Source organism: Hippocampus bargibanti, linkage group LG10, assembly GCF_051943395.1.
Source record: "Hippocampus bargibanti isolate YZ-2025 linkage group LG10, ASM5194339v1, whole genome shotgun sequence".
NCBI classification, from domain to species: Eukaryota; Metazoa; Chordata; class Actinopteri; order Syngnathiformes; family Syngnathidae; genus Hippocampus; species Hippocampus bargibanti.
Window position 1 is genome coordinate 4,769,336 of NC_142743.1, and position 23,821 is coordinate 4,793,156.

The 23,821-nt window shown below is 42.9% G+C and overlaps 1 protein-coding gene across 2 annotated transcripts in view; it reads left to right on the forward strand.

Moving 5' to 3' along the window:
* The window catches only part of LOC148892191 (uncharacterized), a 44,007-nt gene that overhangs the window by 11,032 nt on the left and 9,154 nt on the right, over positions 1 to 23,821 (forward strand). Inside the window, exons 2-40 of one of the 2 annotated variants that reach the window (XM_089005661.1) lie at positions 998 to 1,165; positions 1,249 to 1,340; positions 1,455 to 1,576; positions 1,910 to 2,072; positions 2,579 to 2,707; positions 7,211 to 7,330; positions 7,402 to 7,536; positions 8,368 to 8,415; positions 9,213 to 9,254; positions 9,335 to 9,397; positions 9,465 to 9,539; positions 9,620 to 9,700; positions 10,876 to 10,932; positions 11,011 to 11,064; positions 11,130 to 11,183; positions 11,260 to 11,313; positions 11,379 to 11,432; positions 12,543 to 12,596; positions 12,682 to 12,726; positions 13,046 to 13,099; positions 13,180 to 13,224; positions 13,314 to 13,367; positions 15,149 to 15,193; positions 15,283 to 15,336; positions 15,579 to 15,623; positions 15,718 to 15,771; positions 18,411 to 18,455; positions 18,534 to 18,695; positions 19,579 to 19,632; positions 19,708 to 19,761; positions 19,844 to 19,888; positions 20,431 to 20,484; positions 20,557 to 20,601; positions 20,681 to 20,734; positions 20,831 to 20,884; positions 20,974 to 21,027; positions 21,113 to 21,220; positions 21,298 to 21,387; positions 21,451 to 21,504. In XM_089005661.1, coding sequence (XP_088861787.1) covers positions 998 to 1,165; positions 1,249 to 1,340; positions 1,455 to 1,576; positions 1,910 to 2,072; positions 2,579 to 2,707; positions 7,211 to 7,330; positions 7,402 to 7,536; positions 8,368 to 8,415; positions 9,213 to 9,254; positions 9,335 to 9,397; positions 9,465 to 9,539; positions 9,620 to 9,700; positions 10,876 to 10,932; positions 11,011 to 11,064; positions 11,130 to 11,183; positions 11,260 to 11,313; positions 11,379 to 11,432; positions 12,543 to 12,596; positions 12,682 to 12,726; positions 13,046 to 13,099; positions 13,180 to 13,224; positions 13,314 to 13,367; positions 15,149 to 15,193; positions 15,283 to 15,336; positions 15,579 to 15,623; positions 15,718 to 15,771; positions 18,411 to 18,455; positions 18,534 to 18,695; positions 19,579 to 19,632; positions 19,708 to 19,761; positions 19,844 to 19,888; positions 20,431 to 20,484; positions 20,557 to 20,601; positions 20,681 to 20,734; positions 20,831 to 20,884; positions 20,974 to 21,027; positions 21,113 to 21,220; positions 21,298 to 21,387; positions 21,451 to 21,504 — 2,834 coding nt within the window. The remainder of the gene's footprint in view (positions 1 to 997; positions 1,166 to 1,248; positions 1,341 to 1,454; positions 1,577 to 1,909; positions 2,073 to 2,578; positions 2,708 to 7,210; positions 7,331 to 7,401; positions 7,537 to 8,367; positions 8,416 to 9,212; positions 9,255 to 9,334; positions 9,398 to 9,464; positions 9,540 to 9,619; positions 9,701 to 10,875; positions 10,933 to 11,010; positions 11,065 to 11,129; positions 11,184 to 11,259; positions 11,314 to 11,378; positions 11,433 to 12,542; positions 12,597 to 12,681; positions 12,727 to 13,045; positions 13,100 to 13,179; positions 13,225 to 13,313; positions 13,368 to 15,148; positions 15,194 to 15,282; positions 15,337 to 15,578; positions 15,624 to 15,717; positions 15,772 to 18,410; positions 18,456 to 18,533; positions 18,696 to 19,578; positions 19,633 to 19,707; positions 19,762 to 19,843; positions 19,889 to 20,430; positions 20,485 to 20,556; positions 20,602 to 20,680; positions 20,735 to 20,830; positions 20,885 to 20,973; positions 21,028 to 21,112; positions 21,221 to 21,297; positions 21,388 to 21,450; positions 21,505 to 23,821) is intronic. The other variant, XM_089005663.1, reaches the window with a different exon arrangement.

The window sequence follows — 23,821 nt, forward strand, 5'->3', positions numbered from 1 at the left end:
CGCCACAGGTTCCTGGTGTCACTGCTGTCTTTGAAGTGGTTGGCGATCCTCCTGGAGTGCTGTCTCTTGGCCATCCTGATGCCACGTGACAGGTTGGCCCTGGCTGTCCTCAGGCCCAGCTCATCGCCAGCTTTGTAGGCAGCGTTCCGAGCCCTGAGGAGCCTGTGGACTTCACCCGTCAGCCATGGCTTCTGGTTGGCCAGGATGGTGACAGATCTGGTGACAGTCACGTCATCCATGCACTTCCTCATGTAGGAGGTAACAGAGTCTGTGTACTCTTGGAGGTCGGTGTTGTTGTTGTAGGTGGCCGCTTGTCTGAACATGTTCCAGTCAGTGTTGGAGAAGCAGTCTTTGAGTGCCTCTGACGACCCATCAGGCCACACCCTTATCTGCTTCTTGACTGGTTTGACGACTTTGACAAGTGGCCTATATGCGGGCATTAACATGATAGTGGAGTGGTCCGAAGCTCCTAGGTGGGGGAGGGGGTAGGCTTTGTAGGCTCCTTTGTGTGTGGTGAAAACATTGTCCAGAATGTTGTTACCTCTCGTCGGAAAGTTAATGTGTCCATGGAGATGTGGCAAAACACTTTTCGGGTTGGCGTGGTTGAAATCGCCAGCCAGGATAAGGAAAGCATCTGGGTGGGCTGTCTGTTGCTCGCTGATGTGCTGGTAGAGTTCATTCAATGCCGCGCTCCTGTTGTTAATTGAGCTCGGGGGGATGTAAACTGCTACCAGCTGTATGGCACTAAATTCCCTCGGCAGGTAGAATGGCCGACATTTTATGACCATAAGCTCCATCAGTGGTGAACAGTGTTTGCATACCACAACAGCGTTGCGGCACCAGGCATCACTGATGTAAACACAGAGTCCTCCGCCGCGAGTCTTCCCCCCCTCGACGAGCGCTCTGTCTGCCCGGAAGCTAGTTAACTGGGCTAGCTGGATGGCACTGTCCGGTATGCTGTCGGTCAGCCAGTCTTTTGGTGTCTTGTCTTTGGCAGGCGGTCCAGTGGATATCCTGAAAGTTCTGGAGCTTTCCGAAGATATGGAGGGTGTATCCCTGGAGGCCGGGCTGTGCACCAGCAGGACGGGCCAAGAAGATCCGGACCTCGCCTTCAAGATCAACAAGAAGGTCCAACTGAGCGCCCCCACCAAGCAGCTTTTTCCCGGTAAAATAAAGCCCGACCGCTGACGTAATAGGCAAACCGACGTGGACAACCTGAGCTCAGTTTTAATGCGATCTTGCACTCAGATTCTCCGTTCCCCAAAGACTTCTCACTGATGACCACCGTTCGAGCGGTGAAGGGCTCGCAGGTCTTTTTGCTGTCCCTGTATGACCCTCAGGTGTGTGTCACAACATCTCGTCCTTGTAGGGGGGTCTTGCAGGTACACTTTGGAGCAAAGCAAAACATCGGTTAAGTTATGACAGCCCCCCCCCCCCCCCCCATGGTTTCACAGGGTACGCAACAGCTCGGTCTGGAGATTGGCCGTTCTCCGGTTTTTCTGTATGAGGACCACATGGGTCAGCCCACTCCGGAGCTCTACCCCACTTTTAGGAGGATCAACCTGGCGGATGGCAAGTGGGTAACTAATGCCAATGCAAATCACCTCACACACAGTTGCCAGTTTTTGTCAACACCCAACTTACTGTTTATAGGCCATTTCATTAAAAAAAAAACCACACAATTGAACGCAATGTGCCAGTATCGCACGTGAAACAGCATGTCGCTGTTATGCCGCATGCCAATGGATTAAGCTGCAAACTGAAGCGTGAATGCTTTCAAATCTTTTACAACCCCATACCTCTTATGGTGTTTTTTTTGTTGTTGTTGAAAATCAATCTCCCAAAATCTTTTCCCTGCAGCAATTTTGGCCCCGCATTTCTGTAAACATCTCTTTGACGCTCCCACCAGGTGGCATCGAGTGGCCTACAGTGTGAAGGACCAGCAGGTCACTCTTCATTTAGACTGTGTCAAGCTGGACACTTTGAAGCTGCTGCGTGGACCCCGAGCGCACGTTAGCACTGACGGCGTCACCGTGTTCGGAACGCGACTGCTGGACCAAGACGTCTTTGAGGTTGGCGAGCTCCATTTCCTAAAGACGGCGCTCTTGCATTCATTTGCATTCCAGTCAACAATTTAGAAATTGAAAGAGGTGCCCTAATAAGGAGTGGGATTTGAGGTCCTTTATTATTTTATTTTATTTTATTTTATTTTATTTTATTTTATTTTATTTTATTTTATTTTAGTTTAGTTTAGTTTAGTTGTTTTTGTGTTTTCATTTTAATTCTATTGTATTGTATTTTATGTGTTTCATTTTACTTTATTTTTATGTTTATTTTATTTATATAGTTTAATTAATTAAAGCATTTATTGTGTGTGAATGCATTATTTTATAGTCAATTTGTTGTAAATTAAAACATTTTTTTTTTATATCCCAATCCCTCCCATCCTTTTTGTCGTGACAATAGTTCATCAATTGATGTTATTTTTATGTAGAAATATATTTTTCAAAATTAAGTTGAATGACCAAGAAAATCTTGGGGGTATTTTAATTAAAAACATGACTTACTTGATTGACAGGGTGACATCCAGCAGCTGCTGCTGGTCGACGACCCGGCAGCGGCCGAGACGTACTGCAGGGACTTCATCCCAGACTGTGATGCAGTATTACCCTACGATAGCGTCATCATGGATATCGCCACAGACAAGGTGAAGACCCCACCCTTCCGCACCCGCAAACCCTCCTCACTCCCACAATCACTTTGTGCGGCCCCCAAAGTAACAGGTGGCGAATGTCGTCCATCCAAAGCAGCCCCTTTGGCTTTTACTGGCCTACAAATCTTGTGAGTATTTATGGAGCACAAAATATTTGCTCAGAGGTCCGAAAGGAAAGATTTGGATGAGCAATTACACGAACTTTCAAAGCTACGCGTCTTCATCTGTTTCCTGATAGCGCAGGTGTCAAAGTCAAGGCCCGGGGGCCAAATCTGGCCCACCACATCATTTCATTCGGCCTGCAAAACCAAATCAAGCATGTCAAAGTCTCAACCCAAATTTAAAATTGTCGTATGTAAACGACAATAAAAGTAATTACTTTGGACTTCAAAATTGAAAACTAGTCAATCATTTGTTGTGTGCTTTGGATGTAATATGTGGACGGGATGAAACATTGTAATGGTTTTCCCAAACTCATAACTCATTCACTGCCATTCCCAAATTTATTTGAAAAGCATGACGTGGAGCGCCATTCCCGGTTTTGGGTTTTCTTGCGGGGGTGCGATAAAGCGCCAGTCAGACCTCTGGCAATGTTTTTCCCTTCCACGAGGGGGCAGCATTTGCCTTTTCTCCATATTAGGGCTTTAACAGCTTCAGCTATTCTTAAAGCGCTATTTAAATGTATGCATTGTATTTTGTACAGCCGCCCCCATTTTAAGCTTAGATAACTCCAGACCCAGACAACTTAGGAATTAACTCTTTTTTCTGTTGAAAGAAGAGGGTCTAAGGTTTCTAACGCTATACTGAATTTTTATGTAGTCCTAAAAGTCAATATTCTGTGGGTCATGCAATTGGAGTGAAAATGACAAAAACCCTGGTACTGGAGTGGACACGTTTTTGCAAATCGTCTGGCAGTCAATGAGTTCAAGACCAAAGCAAATATACAAATGTAAAGATCGATCTGTCCGCATTTGAACACATGGTGCGGCGCAGCCAGGTCAAAATGAAAGAGAAGGAAAAAAAAAACCAAGTCTTTGTTCACCATGATTTAATGGTACAATCCGTTTGATTGTCCTTCTCCTTCTGCTGTGCCTGCCTTGGCCACCGGGAGACAGTGTAATTCTGACACGGACCCCAGAAAAGAAGAAAGCGTCCGACTTACTCATATTTCTACTAAGACTGTGAAAAGTAAAATAAATAAAAAATATAAATATAATAATAAAATAATATAACTTCCCCCTGTGGGTTCATGACATTTTCTTTCCACTATCTGATCGATATCCCGCTAGTAATACATTTATACATTTATATAATAATAATAATAATAATAATAATAATAATAATAATAATAATAATAATAATACATTTATAAGCACCTTTCAAAACTTTCAAGGTCACTTTACAGTCACAGGATAAGTTTTTCTGTGGGCGCCACTGTTCACTCAACCCGGAAGTAACACAAATAGATAGAAAGTGAGCTAATATATAGCAAATAGCTAGCCAGCTATCTCGCTAGCCAGCCAGATAGCTAATAGCTAGCTAGATAGCGAATATATAGTCAGCTAGAGAGCTAATAGATAGCAAATAGATAGCTAGCTCTTCGTAGCACAAATTAGACCACCATTAGCAAGACGACCTGTCTCGAGAAAATCAAAAGACCCGGATGGCACTGATGGGATGGTGTTTGGCGTCTTCTGCCCCCCCCCCCCGACAGTCTCCAATTTGGGTCTTAAACTGTACAGCGATTTGAAATTGGAGCGGCAAATCGGTGCAGTTTTTTCATCTTCGGTCTCCTCTCCTCTCACAAGAGCATGTGTTTGATTTTTGTTACTTCCAAAAACAACAAATGTTTTTTTCTTTATTTTTTTTGCCGCTTACCGCTGTGTGATTTACGATCTGGCTCTGAATTCAAAAGGACCCCAGGATGTCTCTCTCCTTTTATGTTTCTTTTGAGGATTTATTGCGGTCTGTCCAGATCCCACCAAGAGACCATTCGACATTTGAAGTGAAAATTCACTCTTTTCACTTCAATGGCGTGACATGTTATGGCGTGACTTCCTTTGGGTGGGAAAAAATAGGTGTGGTCCTTCTTTAGGTAAATTTTGTCCAAATATGGCTAAATAAATACATGGTACATACATAGTAAATACATAGCTCCACTCAAATCAAATAACAAGTGAGATCCTAGCAGATTTTTTGGCGGGGTTAATGGGGGAACAGATATGTTATTTGTGGAAAATAAATAAATTACCATATTTATTTGAGTATAATGCACAAAATATTCTACAAATAAAAAAAAATAATAATAATTGAAAACCCGAGTTCTTACTCAGTTTGGGTGTGCGTTATAAATGAGGCCTGGGAAAAAAAATCTCATATATATTTAATGCTTTATTATTTCCAGGAGGGTGCAGCATTTGGATTGGATTGGATTTGCCTTTATTAGTCTCTCAGTGGAGAAATTTACATTCACAGCAGCAAAATTATGAAAGAAATGAAAGTAGAAAATCAAAATACAGCAGCTGCTGGAAAGGCAGCCACTCTTGCGGCACCGTCTTGAAGTCAAAAGAACAAAAAAACTAAATAACAAAACATGACAACACAAAGACACAGAGAGACATCCATTCTTAAGCACTTTCTGTACCATATTTGTTACATAAAGCAGTTCCAGATGAAAGAGGAGAGGATCAAAGTGTCTCTTCACCAGTGGAATGTGCACGTTGACTACAAGCTAAATGTTGAATGCAAACACGGAGCTGTAGCATCCATTGACGAAAAGAGAATGTCTCACATAAATCCGTTTCAATTCCAAACCGCGACAGTTCCATATATGCATCGGCGCTCTGCGCTTTCGCTCCTTCCTTCTTATCGCGGGCTCCTCAAGCCATGTGTCCATCCAGCCGCAGACTGTCCAACAGCACCGATCTTCCGCTGAACAAAGCGGGGCTGTGAAGATGCTGCCCATTACAGGCGCAAAAAAAGCACAATGGCCCCTGTGGTGTCCAGCGATGACAGTCGAATGGCACAGACATTCCTCCCATTCAAAAACAGTACTGGCATATTCATGTTGCCGAAAAGGCGCAACCGCTCAGCACAGTCTCCCCCTTGATGAATGCCGTGGCCAAAAATGAAATGAATGAAAAACAATCTGTATCCTTTCCACACGACGCACAACAACAAAAGTGACAAAAGAAAACACAAAAACAAGACAAAAACAAAAAAAAAGCAAGGCTCATGAGAGAACTTGCTGACGGCTACCTACTCGGGCGCCATCTTGGACTTCTTTGCAAACGATTTCCATGGCTATTGGCTATTCTCGACCTTCAGTTTCGATTCTCCGAAAGACGCACATTCCTTTCTTTTTTTATTGTTGACAACCATTTGTTTAGCCACGCTTCAGTACCTTTCGTCGCCCATAATGAAACGTGAGTTCAGCAATGCTATTTTGCACAATTACCAATATCCAGAGTTTACATTCAGTGTTCTTCTTTTCCTTTTGGCTTTTCCCTTCAAGGCGTCGCCACAGCAAATCAGTGTCCTCCATCTTTAGAGGTTTGATCCGCATGTTTGTTTTGGCCGAGCTTTTACGTTGGATGCACTTTCTGACACAACCCTCTGTATTTATCCGGGCTTGGGACCGGCACAAGAAGACTTATGTCCCTTTGTGGCTACGGAACAAGCAACTCGCTGAGTAAAATCGGCACAGCAACATTCAAAAAAGCAAAAACTGTACTCACCATTTGATGATAGTTTCCATTCAGTGTTCTTCATATTTAGTTACCGAGCCAAGAAAAAGTGAAACAAAATTGTATACAGATTTTTAATTGAAAATTAGGCGTGCGCGTTTTACACGTGTGCGCGTTATACTCGTGTGCGCGTTATACTCAAATAAATACGGTAACCACCAAAAATGTTGATTTAAAACAAACATTTGGTTTTGTGGCTTAAAATTGCCAATAGTGTTGTTATGCGGCAAGACAGCAAGCAGGTGGAAAGATGATAAAAGTTCACTCAGCCAGATCCAGGAAGGATATTTTGAAGTTTCTTTATTTGAAGTTGCAATGGATGTCGGTTTTCGGCAGACCACAGGTAACACTGCTCTCCAGGCTGTACTTCCTCCCTCTTCTTCCTCCTCGAAGTGATCGGCTCAGTCTGGTTTTAAAGGTTCTTCACCTGAGCTTCTGGCCAATCAGGTCCCAGCGGCAATTGGCCATTCCCAGATGGTTGCAATCACCTTCTCAGAGTCAATTAGTGGTCGCCCAACTCTACTGTTTTGGATGGGGAGAAATGCGCACCTTTCTCCCATCCAAACTCCAGAAAACACAAAATTATTTAACATTTCTTTTGGCATCATGACAAGTGTATATGTACAATTCTGACATTGAAATCTTGTGCTGAAAACCCACAAAAATTACCACCATTTTTCATGTTGTTCTAGAAAATCAGCACTACAAAAAAACATAAAAGCAGCCAAAAAGTTGGTGCATTCTCCCCCAGGTGGATGTCGCGCCAAAGAAGCACGTGGTGGAAGAGTTGGACGAGAACGACTTTGGCGATATCTTCCAGGACGTCTCGGTCTCCACGGTGACGGCGGGTCCCAACCTCACCGAGTACGAGGTGAGAGTGGCGTCCGTTGACCTTCCCCCCACCCCCCGCTGATCATATATCACATATCATTCATGTGACAGATTTTCGAATACGAGGACTACGACAATGCCACGGACGACTACCAGGTGGTGAACCAGTACGAGTACGAGGAAGAAGAAGTGGATGAGCGATACAGGCCGGCCGAGAGGGAAGAAGGATACGGGCTGGATACGCAGGTAGTAACCAAAAGCCGCAACAGCGTTAGGACCACCTGGATACTCTTTTCAGAGGGGGGTCTTCATCAACCAGCAAACCGGAAGAAACAAATTTGGCCTCTAAAATGGTATAACATCTCTTTATTCATTTATTGCATCATTGAATATCGGAAAGGGTTCTCCCATGTTAAATGTCATTTTTGTGTATTTATTTGCGGGGGGGTGGATGAACCAATGGCCGTGGGCCGTAGTTTGGACACCCTAGGCCAAATGATACCGGTGGGCTAAAATATTGCAAATGTGATGCTTCGCATCGTTTACACTTACTATCCTGTATCCATACCAAGCGTCTATTATGGACAAAATATCAGTGTCGTGCTAACGTTTCGGAAAACAATTTACAGCTAACATCCGACTTACGACCGGCGCGACTTACGATCACCCATACTTACCAGGACTAGAGCCGATCGAGGCAAGAAGAACGCCGCGTCGGGCCCATGGCTTGCGCCTCTTTGAGACAGTTCGTCCTGCTTTGCAGCCGGGTGCCATATAGGGCGCATTGGCACCGCAGATGGCATCCGGGTCGGGCCGCGCAGAGAGCGGGGTAAGGCTACGGAGAGGGCAACCGGTAGAACACCGGCGACCCACACCCGTCCGCCCCCGTGACGTCCGAATCAAGTTGTTTGCAAGTCATTTCATTTTGACTTACGATGGTTTTGTCGGAACATAACCCGGTCGTAATTCGGATGTTAGCTGTATGGGGGAACTCCCAATGTGGGCGTTTGTCCGAGTCAGGCTACTAAGGTGGTGAAAGTTCATAAGTGACGTTTTGATCTTGTTCTTATTTTCCAGTACGTTCCGGAGAAGGGAGAAAAAGGAGAGCCCGCACTTTTGGGAGTGGTAAGTGGATGTGACACAATTGATTAAAATCATGTCATGAGCAATATTTTTGTATTTCTCATGTTTCTCATTTCAAGCAAAAAAAGAATATAATAAATGAATAAATGAATAAATAAATAAATAAATAAATAAATAAATAAATAAATAAATAAATAAATAAATAAATAAATAAATAACTACACAATGATTACATAAATTCATAAATAAATAGGAGAGGAGGATGAGAGAGAGATATATAGCGAAATAGTTACAAAAATAAATAGCTAAACAAATAAATAGCTAAACAAATAAATAGCTAAAAAATAAATAGCAAAATAAATAGTGAAATAAATAAATTACAAAATAAATATTGCTAAATAAATTGATAGCTAAAAAATAAATCAGCAAATAAATAGCTACAAAATAGCAAAATATATAAATAGCAAAGTAATTGCTAAATATATTGCTAAATAAATAAATAAATAAATTACTAAATAAATAAATTGATAAATAAATAGCTAAATAAATGACTAAATAAATAAATCACAAAAATAGCTAAATTCATAGCTAAATAAATACATTTCTAAATCAATAGATAAATAAATAAATAGCTAAATAAATACATAAATAAACAGAAAAGAAGACCAATCATCATTTCTATTTAAATGTTAGTGAAAAATGTCAAGTGGACGCAAATGATTTGCTTCAGCGGGGCATGTCAAAAAAATGGGTGCGGCGAAGCAAGGCTTCCAAACAATGCCTCAAATCATGTTGGAATCGCCACATTTTTCTTTTGGTGCATGTTGTTGTGATTTCAGGGCACGCAATTTGTAGGCTCCTATGGGCCTCTCGGACCTCAGGTTGGTGCCTTTGAGAATCGAACAAATTGGAACATGGAAAAGGATCCACGTTAATCGTTAATCTGTGTGCGCTTGTTCAGGGACCGGCGGGCCCTCCCGGAATCACGGGACTGGTGGGACCTCGAGGAGCCCCCGGAGAACTGGTCAGCGTTGTCCTCTATTTTTTGTCAGGCGTGATTTCAACTACTCTAATGGATGCGGGTCTCTTAGGGACCCCCGGGACTGCCGGGACTGAACGGAGTGGACGGGATACCGGGACCGCCGGGAAACATCCTGGTCTTACCGGTAAAAAAAAAAAAAAAAACATAAAAAACTACTGCATCGCCACAAAAAAAAGATCTTTCAATCTTGGTTTGTGCACGCAGTTTCGGGGGGGCGGCGGCGAAAAGTCGACCAGCGTTTCTGCGCAGGAGGCTCAAGCTCAGGCCATCCTGCAGCAGACCAAGGTCAACGAACACTCACCTCCAATAAATCGGAGCTCGTCGACCACGGGTGTCAAAGTCATTTTTTTGCAGCGGGCGGGCCACATTGTCGTTACGGATTCATCTCGGGGGCTGTTTTGATTTTGGGAAAGCCATTAAAATTTTTAATCCCCTCCGTATACTGCATTATATAACTATAAAACAACAGAACGTAGACATTTTAATGGGTTGTCCTTTCCATTAACCGATAGATTTGTAACCTGGTTTATGACTTCTTAATGTGAAGGAGTTTACCAAGTCCTAAATTAGTCCAAGGCCAGATCTCCTACATGAAGATGACAGTTTAATAGGCTGTGTCTGTTCACCTCAGATTGACCCCAGATTTTCTGGGTTTTCATTGTGGGCCTTGTGTTCAGCGGCCAACTAAAGTTGAAACTTTTAAACACGATAACTTCTATCTGAGAGTTCATGGCGAGGGGGGAAGAAGCTGTTTGTGCCGAAAAAGCCGAAAGGAAAAGAAGAAGATTTCTTGATTTATTTATCTAGCTATCCAGCTAACTAGCTAGCTATCTTGGTAGCTCGCTATTTGCCATCTATTTGTTATCTAGCTGGCTGGCCTGCTATCTATCCAGCTATCTTTTATCTATATAGCTGTCTAGCTGGCTGGCTAGCTATCTAGCTAGCTAGCTATAAGCTATGTATTGGCTAGATAGCTAGCTATGTATTGGCTAGATAGCTTTGAGTTTCTTCCGGGTTGAGTGAACACTGGCGCATGTGGCTGCTGCTGCTCACCCACAGAAAAACTTATCCTGTGACTGTAAAGTGACAGTGAGTTTTGAAAGGCGCTTAGAAATGAAATGTATTATTATTATTATTATTATTATTATTATTATTATTATTATTATTATTATTATTATTATTATTATTATTATTATATAAAGAGCGCATAACAAATCCATGAATAACTTTCATAAAATCTAAAGTAAAAAAATGACATTGTGTCAGTGTGGTTGACATGGGACAATTTGACATTTTAGTTGGAAATTTAGCAAGCATCACGGCAGTTGACATGCTTGATTTGCTTTGGCAGGCCGAATAAAATGATGTGGCGGGACAAGACCCGGGCCTTGACTTTGACACACGTGGCATCGACCGACGGCCGTGAGCGCTCTAAATTGCGTCTTCCTTCTTTTTTGCAGTTGTCAATGAAGGGTCCTCCTGGTCCACTTGGCCTTCGGGGGCGACCTGGTCCACTTGTGCGTTTTTACTCACCCGCACACGCATGCATATCCGCGCACAAATTCACACATAGTTTTTTTGGGGTTGTTTTCCAGGGTACACCGGGTCCATCCGGCCTAAAAGGAACCAATGGAGACCTGGGACCGCCTGTGAGTAAAAGCTGGTTGGATGTAAACACACCCTCCTTTCGTCCTAACACGCTCCCTGCCCTCAGGGTTCACCCGGGGCCCCCGGAATCCCAGGTCAAAACGGACGTCCCGGGAAAAGGGTGCAACTTTTTTTTCACCTTCGGGCTGATACTGGTGCGGCGCATGGAAGCCAACATTTCTTTGGGTATTTGTCAGGGACGAGCCGGCACAGACGGCGGGCGAGGCGACATCGGAGAGACGGGTGTCAAGGCAAATCACAGAGGCGACCGCTCGGCCCGTTTAAAATGTCATCCTGAAATTGTTTGTCCTCCCAGGGGGACAGAGGCTTCAACGGCCTGCCCGGTCTACCCGGAGATATGGGACACAAAGTAAGTCGGACAGATCGGGGGGGTCCCTAACACCATGTCTATCTTAAAAGGATGAACCAAAAAGTCTCATCAACTTACGCTGAATGGGAAGTCGGCCATCTTTTGATTTGACACTGCCATTTGGGGCAATTTTAAGGATTAGAAGGTCGAACAACAACATTTGAAATATGATAGCAGTTTCAAAAATCAAAAGGAAATTGCCATATTTGGATCATTCCAGCGGTCGTGACCGAAAAAACAGGATCACAGATAGAAATACAAGCAACCCATACCAGCTTTTTCCGTAGGGTATTCAAGAAGCTCGGTCATTCCAAGCGAGATGAGGTGGCTCAGGCATTTGATTAGGATGTCTCTTGGACGCCTCCCTGGTGAGGTGTACCGGGCGTGTGTCACGTCCACTCGAGGAGTGGTGACAGGACTCGAGGGACGGAGAAAGGTAGTAAGGGTTGGATCCGAAATACATGGTGGAGACGGTAAATTCAAGAAGAGTCTTTACTGAGACACATAAAGCAAAACAGGAAATAAGGCAATGGAGAACAGTGTAACAGACCTGCGTGCGGCTGGGTGACAGGGACCTGCGGAGAATACACCGGCGCGGACCGAACGAAATGGGTGGCTTTTATAGCCAGAAGGCACGATTAAGGAAATGAGAAACAGGTGGGAGAGTCTGGAGAGCAGGGAGGGGAGGGGGCCGCTTCTGGCGCAGAGGAAGATGTGACAGGAGGGGAGGGGCCCACTCCTGGCCCTGAGGAGGATGTGACAGTGTGAAGACGACCCAGGACATGCTTGAGAGACATGTCACCCAGCTGGCCTGGGAACGCCTGGGGACCCACCAGGAAGAGCTGGAAGAAGTGGCTGGGGAAAGGGAAGTCTGGGTTTCCCTACCAAAGCTTCTGCCCCCGTGACCCGACCCCACCGTTCCTCCTCGAGAGTTCTCTTGGTCTTTTCAAATCGATTTATATTTCCAAAACAAGCGAGAGCCATCGGTCAGCCAGTTGCTCGCCAAAACAGCAGCACTCACCATGAGCGGTCCCACAGACGAATTGAACCAGTTCTCAACCAATTTGAAAAACTTGATGGATTTGATGGTCATTTTTTGTGTTCTTTCAGGGTGAAAGGGGAAAACCTGGAGCCCTGGGGCCTGCCGGAGAGCCGGGTGAAAAGGTACAAATGGTGGTATTGATGTGACAAACGTTGCACGTCTCCTGATGGTTGCCTTGGAAGTTGTTGTCGTTGTCGATATGCGCAGGGTTCTGAGGGCCGGCCCGGACCGAGAGGACAGCCGGGCGATGCTGTGAGTGCTCCCAATGTGCTGAGAAGCTTTCACACCACTTGCACCATCACAGTTATTTATTCAAACAAATCTTCTTCATGTTTGGTCTTCAAGAAAATCAATGAACTGGGTGGTGCATTGAAATTCGGAGAAAAAAGGGACTCTCAGTCCATCTCCCCTGATTTGTACTCAAAACCTCCTGACAAAACTGTGATGCAGATATGCCCGCCACCACAACGTTGGACTATCAATAACTTGTTTTTTCTTTGTTTTGAAAACAATACCTGACAAAGATGTTGACTTTGGGAAGTCTTGACAAGTGCAAAAATGTGCGTTGCAGGGGCCAAGGGGTATGAATGGCCCCCGAGGGCGTCCGGGACCCGCGGGACAGTCGGTGAGTGTGACCTTTTCAAAAGAACCCACACATCTGCACGCGCCTCCTTTTAAATACACGCCTGTTGTTTCTTCTCTCAGGGCATTCGGGGAATCGATGGTGCTCAAGGGTCAAAGGGGAACTTTGTGAGGATTTGATTTTTATTTATTTATTTATTTTTGGCCTGATCGGGAGCTGTGACTTTGTGATTTGTGTGCACGTGTTTGTGTTTCAGGGCTCCCCGGGTGACATCGGCGCACCAGGTCAACAAGGCAACCCTGGAATTCAGGTACAAGCACCACTTCAACCCAACATCCGAAATATTGATTCTCTTCTTACCTTAAAATCTTCTCTCAAAACCCACCTATTGAAAATCGCATTCTCAATGTCAATTAATCTCTCTTTTTTATTATTGATCATTGTTCTGTGGTTTTATTGTTCTTGTCTTTATCACTGAAAAGGTTCCTTAAGAGTTTTGAAAGGTGCTTATAAATAACATGTATTATTATTATTATTTTTGCACTATTATTATTATTAGAATGATTATATTAACATATTATTGTTAGTATTGTTATTCACATTACTAGCATTTATATTATTATTTGCATTATTATCATTATTAACATTATTGACATTATTTTCTTATTTTTCTTCTTATTAACATTATTATTGTTAGCAGTATTAGTGTTAATATTATCATTACTAGCAGTCTTAATTTTTGTTGCATTATTATTATGATGATTATTATTGTTATTATTGTTATTATTGTTATTCACATTACTAGCAGTAATATTATTATTAATGGCATTATTATCATTACGAACATTATTGACATTTTTATCATTATTATTGTTCACATTATTCGTGTTATTAGCATGATTAGCAGTATTATTATTCACATTATATAATATGATAATAATACATTTTAAGTGCCTTTCAAAGCTCTCAAGGACACTTTACAGTCACAGACAAGCATATGTACTATAATAAATAAAATACAATCACAAATAGTATGCAATAAATAAAATACAATTATAAATAGAAACAAGAAAGAGAGCTACACAGAAAATACAATTTTGAAGAGGTGGGTTTTGAGATAGGACTTGAATATAAATGTTCAAATCAATTTGGCCATTTCATGAAATAAAATAAAATAAAAATGTTGTGGAAAAAGTCTACCCCTCGTCCTAAAGTCACTTTCTCAAATTTGGAACGGTCATGATCTGGTTGGCGACCAAAATATTCACAATAATAATAATAATAATAATAATAATAATAATAATAATAATAATAATAATAATAATAATAATACTACTACTAATAATAATAATAATCACATTATTATCATTAGCACTTTTATTAACACTTTCATTTTGAAGGCCGCTTGCCCGCAATGCACTGTGACAGTCGCAGTGGTGGCTCACTTGACTTTAATTTTGCGAGTGCAGGGAGGCTTGCTTGACTGCGGCCCTGGTTTTGGAGAGCAAAATGCTCTTTCTGTCTTTCTCCCCTCAAAAAAATCATTCGTTTGTCATCAAATGGTGAATATAGTTTTTGCTTTTTTTGAATGTTGCTGTGTCGATGGCCATTTTGTGTTTGGGAGCCTTATACTGAGTGAGTTGCTTGTTCTGTAGCCACAACGGGACACAAGTCTTCTTGTGCCGGTCCCAAGCCTGGATAAATACAGAGGGTTGTGTCAGGAAGGGAATCCGATGTAAAAGCTCAGCCAAAACAAACATGCGGATCAAACCTCTAAAGATGGAGGACACTGATTTGCTGTGGCAACCCCTTGAAGGGAAAAGCCGAAAGGAAAAGATTAGCATCATTATTAGCATTATTATTTGCATTACGAGCAGTATTATTATTATTATTATTATTATTATTATTATTATTATTATTATTATTATTATTATTATTATTATTATTATTATTGGCATTATTTTAAGCATTACTACCATTATTATTATTATTATTATTATTATTATTATTATTATTATTATTACTAAATGCAGAATCATTTTGAGAAGTCAAATTGTGAAAAAAAAAAAAACTCCTCCATGTCTCCCTCAGGGCTTTCCTGGTCCTCAGGGACTTGTTGGGCTACCTGGAGAAAAGGTAAAAGTGAAGAAATGTTGAAGAGATTTTTGCACTCTAGTGTTTCAGAGGAATCTCAACTTGTTTTGCTCCTTTTTTTTCACTGGCAGGGGCCGCAAGGGAAGAAAGGGATGCAGGGTTCACCTGGAAATGACGGCCCTCCCGTAAGAACATGATCATAAATAAATAAATAAATAAATAAATAAATAAATAAATAAATAGTCCGCTTTCCATCAAGTCACGGCATGCAAAGCCAAAGCCGTAGCATAACATGACTGACTGTCTGAGACATTATTTGCAGTCTAGACAAATTTGGTAGAAGAAGGAACTTCCCCGACTGTGACAACCACGACTTGAAAGTGAAGTTGTCGCATGAGCAAATATGAGCATGTGTTCTTGCCAACAGGGTCATCCCGGACGGGAAGGTACTCCTGGCGAAAAAGGGTTGCCGGTGAGATGAGCGCATTTGTTTCAATGTCCATCATTGAGACAAGTTTTGCAAAGAAAAAAAAAAAAGAAAAAACAACTGTCATTTTTGGTTTCAGGGTCCCGTTGGATTGCAAGGGCCTGTCGGCTATCCCGGACAACGGGGTGTCAAGGTTGGAGTTTTTACATCCATGCGGGTTTAGAGGGACAACAAAAAATTGTGGTTTTCCAGTGTGTTTTTGGGTGTGGCTTCTCGGGTGTTTTTTGTAGGTCTACTTGTCTTCCAAATTTGAGAAACTGACTTCACGACCAGGCGTGGACTTTTTTCCATGACATTTTCTTGGACAATTTTTATTTTATTTTCTCATAAAATGGCCAAAATTTATCCAAACTGGGCACTTCAAGTTGAATTCGATGGAGGGATTACATCAATGCATTTTTAGCGGGACACAAAATGGCAGTCATACAGTGTGTTTTTAATAATAATGATAATAATAATAATAATAATACATTACGCGGGGGAAGGAGGGGGCACACAGAGGTGGAGGGAGGAAGAGGATGAATTTTTGTCGCGTGTTCCTGTCACGTTTTGCGAGGTGGTGATGGCGGGTGTGGATCCCAAAAAGCAGGCAGGAGGGAACAGGAGGTTGTTTGACAAATTGTATTAAAATAAAGGTCAGCAGGAACAAAATATAAAACATCAAAATGATCTGAACAGAAAAAAGTATCAAAAGAAAACCAAGTGTAAAAGTCCACCAAGGTTAAACAAACACATGCACAGTATACAATGCATGCAATTGCAGACAAAGCATGCAACAAACAATGAACCGACACCGGATGGTCGTGTCGGGAGTCCTTTTAAGTGTCACTGATTAAAACGACCAGCACCTACGAAGCTGCAGGGAGGGCTGACGTCGCCAATCCGAACGTGGCAGTCCGCCACTGATCGGGACGACCAGCACCTGTGCAGGTGCAGGCGGGGCCGACAGCGCCACCCATTGGTCGCCAACCAGATAATGACAGTTCCAAATTTGAGAAAGTGACTTTAGGACGAGGGGTAGACTTTTTCCACAACATTTTTATTTTATTTTATTTCATGAAATTGAGAATTTAAGTTGGCATTTGTCACATTCCGGTGGCGACAGTGGCAGCTGACGAGTCGGAATGTTAATTAGTTGGGAAGGATCGCTAAGCAGGCGACAGAAACATTGGTGCTGACAGGTGATTTATTAACAAAAAGCGCGGGTCCGAGATAACCCGGACCCGGAAAAAAGTTGTTGAACAAAAAGTGACAAAACAGCAAAGCGAGTAGGTGAACGCGGGCGATCCGTACAACCTCATTCGCCCGGGGAAAACTAAAAAGGCACACAATGGTGCAAAACAGCATACGACCCCGAGAGTACTAAATGACGCGATCGTGGCTAATAAATACCTCGGGCGAAGCAACTCTCGTACCGAGAGCAGTTCAAGGCACGGGCGAGGTGCGAGGCGTAGTTTCGTCCGACGCTGGGTGAGTGCCAGCGTCTGGTTTAAATGTCAAAAAGTCTGTGATGAGGGAATTGACAGCAGCTGGCGGACGTCGGGAGCGGAGGCCCCGCCCAGCTGTCAACTCGCTCGTGACAGTATTAGGTGGTGGTGTTGCATCAATGCATTTTTAGTGGGACAACAAAATGGCGGTCTTCCTGTGTGTTTTTGTCATGTCTTCCGAATTTAAGAAAGTGACTTTAGGACCAGGGATGGACTTTTTCCACATTTTTATTTTATTTTATTTTATTTTATTTTATTTTATTTTATTTTATTTCATTTTATCAAATGGCCAAAATTATTTGAAAATGAACACTTTAAGTTGGTATTAGCTGGGGGTGTTGCGTAAATGCATTTTTAGGGAACAACAAAATGGCAGTCATCCTGTGTGTTTTTGTCGTGTCTTCCAAATTTAAGAAAGTGATTAGGAACACGGTAGACTTTTTCCAGACCATTTCATCAAATGGCCAAATTATTTGAAAAGGGGCCTTTTAAGTTGGTATTAGGTATTGCATCAATGCATTTTTAGCACAACAACAAAATGCGGTTTTCCAGTGTGTTTTTGGGTGTAGCTTCTCTGGAGTCTTTGTGGGTCTACTTGTCTTCCAAATTTGAGATTGCTGAGTGGAACTGACTTCACGACCAGGGGTGGACTTTTTTCCACAACCTTTTCTTGGCCTATTTTTCTTTTCTTTTTTTCACCAAATGGCCAAAAATTGTCAAAAAAATGGGCACTTCAAGTTGGGCAGGTGGAGATTTGGCATCAATGGATTTCTAGCGGGACAACAAAATGGCAGACTTCGTGTGTTTTCAGGAAGGGCTTCTGGAGTATTTTTGTAAATTTATTTGAACTTCCAAGGCCAAATTTTTCTGACAAAATCCCGGATATTTTTGTCCTTGAAATAAATGAGGCGAAATGTCGTTTTGGAGCGAAAATGGCAGGATTCATTTCTGTTTTGGTGGGTCTGCTGATGATACGTAACCAAATTTATGCTAACTAAATGAAAAATTCAGTCGTTTTGGTGACTGAATTTTTCATCAAATGAGTTTTGTCATTGAAGAAAACAGGTAAATGGAGCTTAAAGGGGCCACCACTGTAGACTTTCTCGTCAGTCAGTTTTTTTGCGGGTCTGCTCATAATCAACCCTACACCAAAGTTTTTTTGGTCGCTAAGGGAAACACATTTTTTCTCTGAAGGAAACGCCCAACACGGTCTTAAAATGAAGCCGGTACGGCAGTCTGAAATGCAAACGCTCAACTTCTTCCACCTTTTTTTTGCGCCGTCCAGGGCGCAGATGGCATCCGAGGGCTGAAGGGCAGCAAAGGCGAGAAGGTGGCCTTTCTCCGCAGCACCTTCATTCTCTCCTCAAACAACATCTTCCTCGCTAATCTCCTTTGCTCGCCGCTCCAGGGTGAGGACGGCTTCCCTGGAGCTAAAGGTGAGATGGGCGGCAAAGGTGACGGTGGTGATAACGGCGCTCCGGGAGGACGCGGGGAAGACGGACCGGAAGGACCCAAAGGGCAAACAGGGCCGATGGGAGAAACGGGACTGTCAGGGATCCCTGGAGAGAAGGTACGGAGTGAAATCGGAAGATTTTTACGCAAACAATTTCCAAAACACAGATTTTCCAAAATGAATGTTATGTTTTAGATCACAGGTGTTCAAGTCAAGGCCGGGGGCCAAATCTGGCCCACCACATCATTTTATTCGGCCCGTAAAAGCAAATCTAACTTGTGAAATTCCATGCTCATCTATCAAGCTAGCTAGCTGGCGACCGAGCAAGCTATCAAGATAGCGAGCTAGCTCTCTTTCTATTCAGCTATCTGACTAATCCCTTACATCATAGGTGTCAAAGTCAAGGCCATCACAGGTGTCAAAGTCAAGGCCAAATCTGGCCCGCCACCACATTTTATTTAGCCCGCAAAAGCAAATCTAACTTGTAAAATTCCATGCTCATCTCTCATAGCTAGCTAGTGACCGAGCAAGCTATCAAGCTAGTGAGCTAGCTCTCCCTCTATTCAGCTATCTGTTAATCCCTTACATCACAGGTGTCAAAGTCAAGGCCCGGGGGCCAAAACGGGCCCGCCACCTCATTTTATTCACCCGCGAAAGCAAAGTCTGAACCAAAATTTCAAATTGTCCCATGTCAACCACATTATTCTTGACTTCAGATTTGAAAATTAGTTATTCATTAATATGTTGGACTACATGGAGGGGTAGAAATATTTTAATGGCGTCCCCAAATTCATAATGAAAAAAATTACATTGACATCCTTATTTTAGGTATATTTTGGGGGTGTGGGTTTTTTAGTTTTTTTTTCCGGGGGTGAATAATTTTACCATTGCATCATTGTACTTTGAGGCTGAAGCTCCGTACATTTAAAAATATATATTTTAGTCTATTTTTGGGGGCAGGGGGGTGAGAGCAATTGGATAACTTGTTACTGTTTTTCAGGGAAAACTTGGAGTACCCGGTTTACCAGGATATCCAGGACGACTTGGACCAAAGGTAATTTCATTAACAATCCACATATTCAAAAGTAAATCAGATACGTTACTTCGTTAATCTTTTGTCTTTTCTAAGGGCTCGGATGGCTTTCCTGGTGTACTTGGAGCTGCTGGAGAGAAAGGCAAAAAGGTCAGTTTAAAAGCATAAATAATACCATATAATTATAATATATCATGTTTCTTGATTTAGAAACATAAACATTTTCCCCCAGGGTCCTCAGGGACAACCAGGAAGTGCCGGACAGAGTGGGTCAAATGTAAGTGCACCCCTCACTGGACACTTTATTAGGTACAATGGTTCAATATTTATTCTTTTCCTTTGTAATGGTGACACAAATTGTTTTGAACATTTTATCATTAAAATCAAAGTATTAATTTTAATACATAATACGTACATATGTATATGTATATAATATGTACATAATACTGCTAAATCACAAAAAAATATACATACAGGTAACATCCGACTAACGAATGAGTTCCGTTCCAACCAAACGGTCGTAAGTCGAAATGGTTGTAAGTCGAAACCTATTCAAAGTGTTGAATAGAGACTCTGAATCTAAATGATCCGCAAACCCCGCCCCCAACCTCTGGTGACATCACACGGTTGATTGCTGTGCGACAGTGAGATGCTGGCTGGCCAAAATTGTCCTACGCGTTGTCGGCCTGCGAGCGCGATGCGGTGCCAGGCATAGAATTACAATTTATAAAATAGGGTCTGGAGGTCAAGGTCGTAAGTATGGGTGGTCGTAAATCAGATGTTACCTGTATAATAATAATCTCTGACTTCTCGCTTTAGGGTGCACGAGGAGGCAGAGGGGCCAGAGGAGCCACGGGGAAACCTGGAGAAAAGGTCAGCAAACGTGCCTCACTTCGGAGGTCAGACTTTAGCCGCCGCATTGTCCTTCTTTATCGCTTTTGCCAGGGAGCTTCTGGGCACGACGGTCCCCCCGGATCAACCGGCGAGAGAGTGAGAGACAGCATAAATCAATGAATTGATCAAACAGCCTGCATCCAATCTACTCATGGATTGATCTGCATTTTTAAAGGGACCGCAAGGACCTCAAGGAAGGGGTGGAGAGCCTGGACCCAAAGGAGCCTCTGTGAGTGGCCCATTAGCGCTGACGTTTTATGTACGCGAATCGACTTTCAGCCAGTTTGTTTGTTTTTTTTTCCCCCAATTTGACCCACTTGGGAAGGGTCCGGCTGGGAAAGATGGCCTTCCGGGACACCCGGGTCAACGAGGAGAACCGGTAAGACTCTCCTACCTAAGTCTGAGATCTGAAGAAAGTGTGGCTATTCTTTGCCGGACAAATTTTGCCTGACAAGTTTTTACCTGTAGGGATTCCAAGGGAAAACGGGACCCCCAGGACCCTCGGGTGTGGTGGGGCCACAGGTGAGTCTATTACAACATCAGCCGCTCAAAACAAACTATGCAAGTACCTCAGAGAAGTAAAAGAAAAATTATGTGTGTGTTCCAGGGCAAATCTGGCGAGCCCGGCCCCACAGGGGACCGAGGCCACCCGGGTTCACCAGGTGTGCCCGGAGAGCACGGTTTACCTGGATCCGCTGGAAAGGAAGGTGGAAAGGTGTGTCTAGAAATCCGCTCCCATCCGTCACGATAGGCAATGCTGAGTCTTCTTACGCCGGTTTGGCCTACCCTCAGGGTGATCCTGGATTACCCGGAACTTTGGGGAAGAACGGGCCTCCGGGACTGAAGGGGTTCAGGGGGAGCAGAGGCGCTCCTGGCGTCATGGTAACACAAACTGATTCATCTTCATTATTTCAACTATGTTGACCATGTGTTTTGTGTTCTTAGGGTCCTCCTGGTCTCAAAGGAAGTGTGGGACCCTCGGGTGCACCAGGAGCCATTGTGAGTTAGCTCCAAGGGCGAGGGCGAGGACAAAACATGGCCCACGGGGTCACATGTGGTCCTCTTTGCTCTTCATTTTGACTCACTGTGTATTTTAGAATATCAGGAGTCATACAGTATAATATTAGTAAAAATGTTTTTCCCTGAAAATTTCACAAATAAAAATGGTAAATTTTTCCTCATTAATTGATATCTTCGTTTATTACAATTTTTTACCATATTTAATCGAGTATAATGCGCAAAATGTTCTACCTAAAAAAGAGCTAAATGTTTGGGTGCGCGTATAAACAAAGCATGGGAATAAAATTCCTATATATTTAATGCTTTATAATGTAATATATAATATAAATAGTATAATGTAATGTTGTTTGTGGGTATGCCCCACAAGTAGGATGTGAGCTGGCGGAGAAGGAGAAAATTTGGTTGGACTTTGATGAAGTCATACAGAACATCCCAAGAAGTGAGAGAGTTGTAATTGGTGGAGACTTCAATGGACATGTTGGCGCAGGAAACAAAGATGATGAGGAGGTAATGGGCAGGTTTGGTTGAGGAACGCCGAAGGACAGATGGTGGTTGACTTTGCTAAGAGAATGGAAATGGCTATTGTGAATACTTTCTTTCAGAAGAGACAGGAACATAGGGTGACCTATAAGAGTAGAGGCAGAAGTACACAGTGAGACTACATTTTGTGTCAACGGCGCCATCTAAAGGAAATCAGTGACTGCAAAGTAGTGGTTGGTGAGAGTGTAGCCAGACAGCATAGGTTGGTGGTGTGTAGAATGACGCTGGCAGTAAGGAAGATGAAGAAACCAAAGGCTGAAGTGAGGACAAAATGGTGGAAGTTGAAAAAGGAAGAGTGTTGCATAACATTTAGGAAGGAGGTAAGACAAGCACTGGGTGAGCAAGAGGTCCTTCCAGATGACTGGCAAACTACAGCGAACATAATCAGAGACACAGGTCGGAAAGTACTTGGTGTATCGAGTGGGAGAAAGGTAGATAAGGAGACTTGGTGGTGGAATGGGGAGGAGCAGGAGTGTATACAGAGAAAGAGGTTAGCAAAGAAGAATTAGGACACTGAGAGGACGCACGAGAGTAGACAGCAGTACAAGGAGATGCAGCGCACGGTTAAAGTAAAGGTGGCAAAGGCCAAACAAGAGGCCTATGACGACTTGTATGCTCGGCTGGACAGCAAGGAAGGCGAGACTGATCTTTACAGGCTGGCGAGACAGAGAGACAAAGATGGTAAGGACCTGCAGCAGGTTCGGGTGATTAAGGATATAGATGGCAATGCATTAACAGGTGCCAGTAGTGTGATGGCGAGATGGAAAGAGTACTTTGAAGAATTGATGAATGAGGAAAATGAGAAGGAACAAAGAGTAGAAGACGTGATTGTTGTGGACCAAGACATAGCAAACATTAGCAAGGATGAAGTGAGGAAGGCGCTGAAGAGGAAGAAGGGGTAAAGGCCTGATGATTTACCAATCGAGGTATGGAAATGTCTTGGGGAGGTGGTGGTGGTGTTCTTGAATGGGTTATTCAACAAGATCTTAGATGGTGAACAGATGCCTGAAGAATGGAGACGAAGTGTACTCGTGCCCATTTTTAAGAACAAAGGAGATGTGCAGAGTTGTACTAACTACAGAGGAATAAAGTTGATGAGCCATACAATGAAACTCTGGGATAGAGTAGTTGAAGCGAGACTAAGAGCAGTAGTGAACATTTGTGAGCAGCAGTATCGCTTCATGCCAAAACAGAGTACGACAGATGCAGTGTTTGCTTTACGAATGCTGATAGAGAAGTACAGAGAAGGTCAGAAGGAATTGCATTGTGTCTTTGTAGATCTGGAGAAAGTGTACGACAGGGCGCCCAGATAAGAGCTGTGGTATTGCATGAGGAAGTCTGGAGTGACAGAAAAGTATGTCAGAGCGGTGCGAGAAGAGGATGCACAAAACCGGGATAGATGGAGGCATTGATTCGCTGTGGCGACCCCTGAAGGGAAAAGCCGAAAGGAAAAGAAGAGAAGAAGATTTAATGCTTTATCCCTTCCTGGAGGGGGCAGCATTTCCATGACTATTGGTCCTTCAGTTTCGATTCTGGGAAAGAATCACATACATTCCTTTTTTTTATTGTTGATTAGCATTCCTTTAGCTACGCTTCATTTCCGTTCCTCGCCCACACTGGAACGTGAGTTAAGCATATTGTTGTTTTGCACAATTACCAATAATCAGAGTTTCCAGTGTTCTTCATATTTTAATTGATATACTAATCACTGAGATAAAGTGAAACAAAATTTTGTACTGATTTTGATTGAAAATTA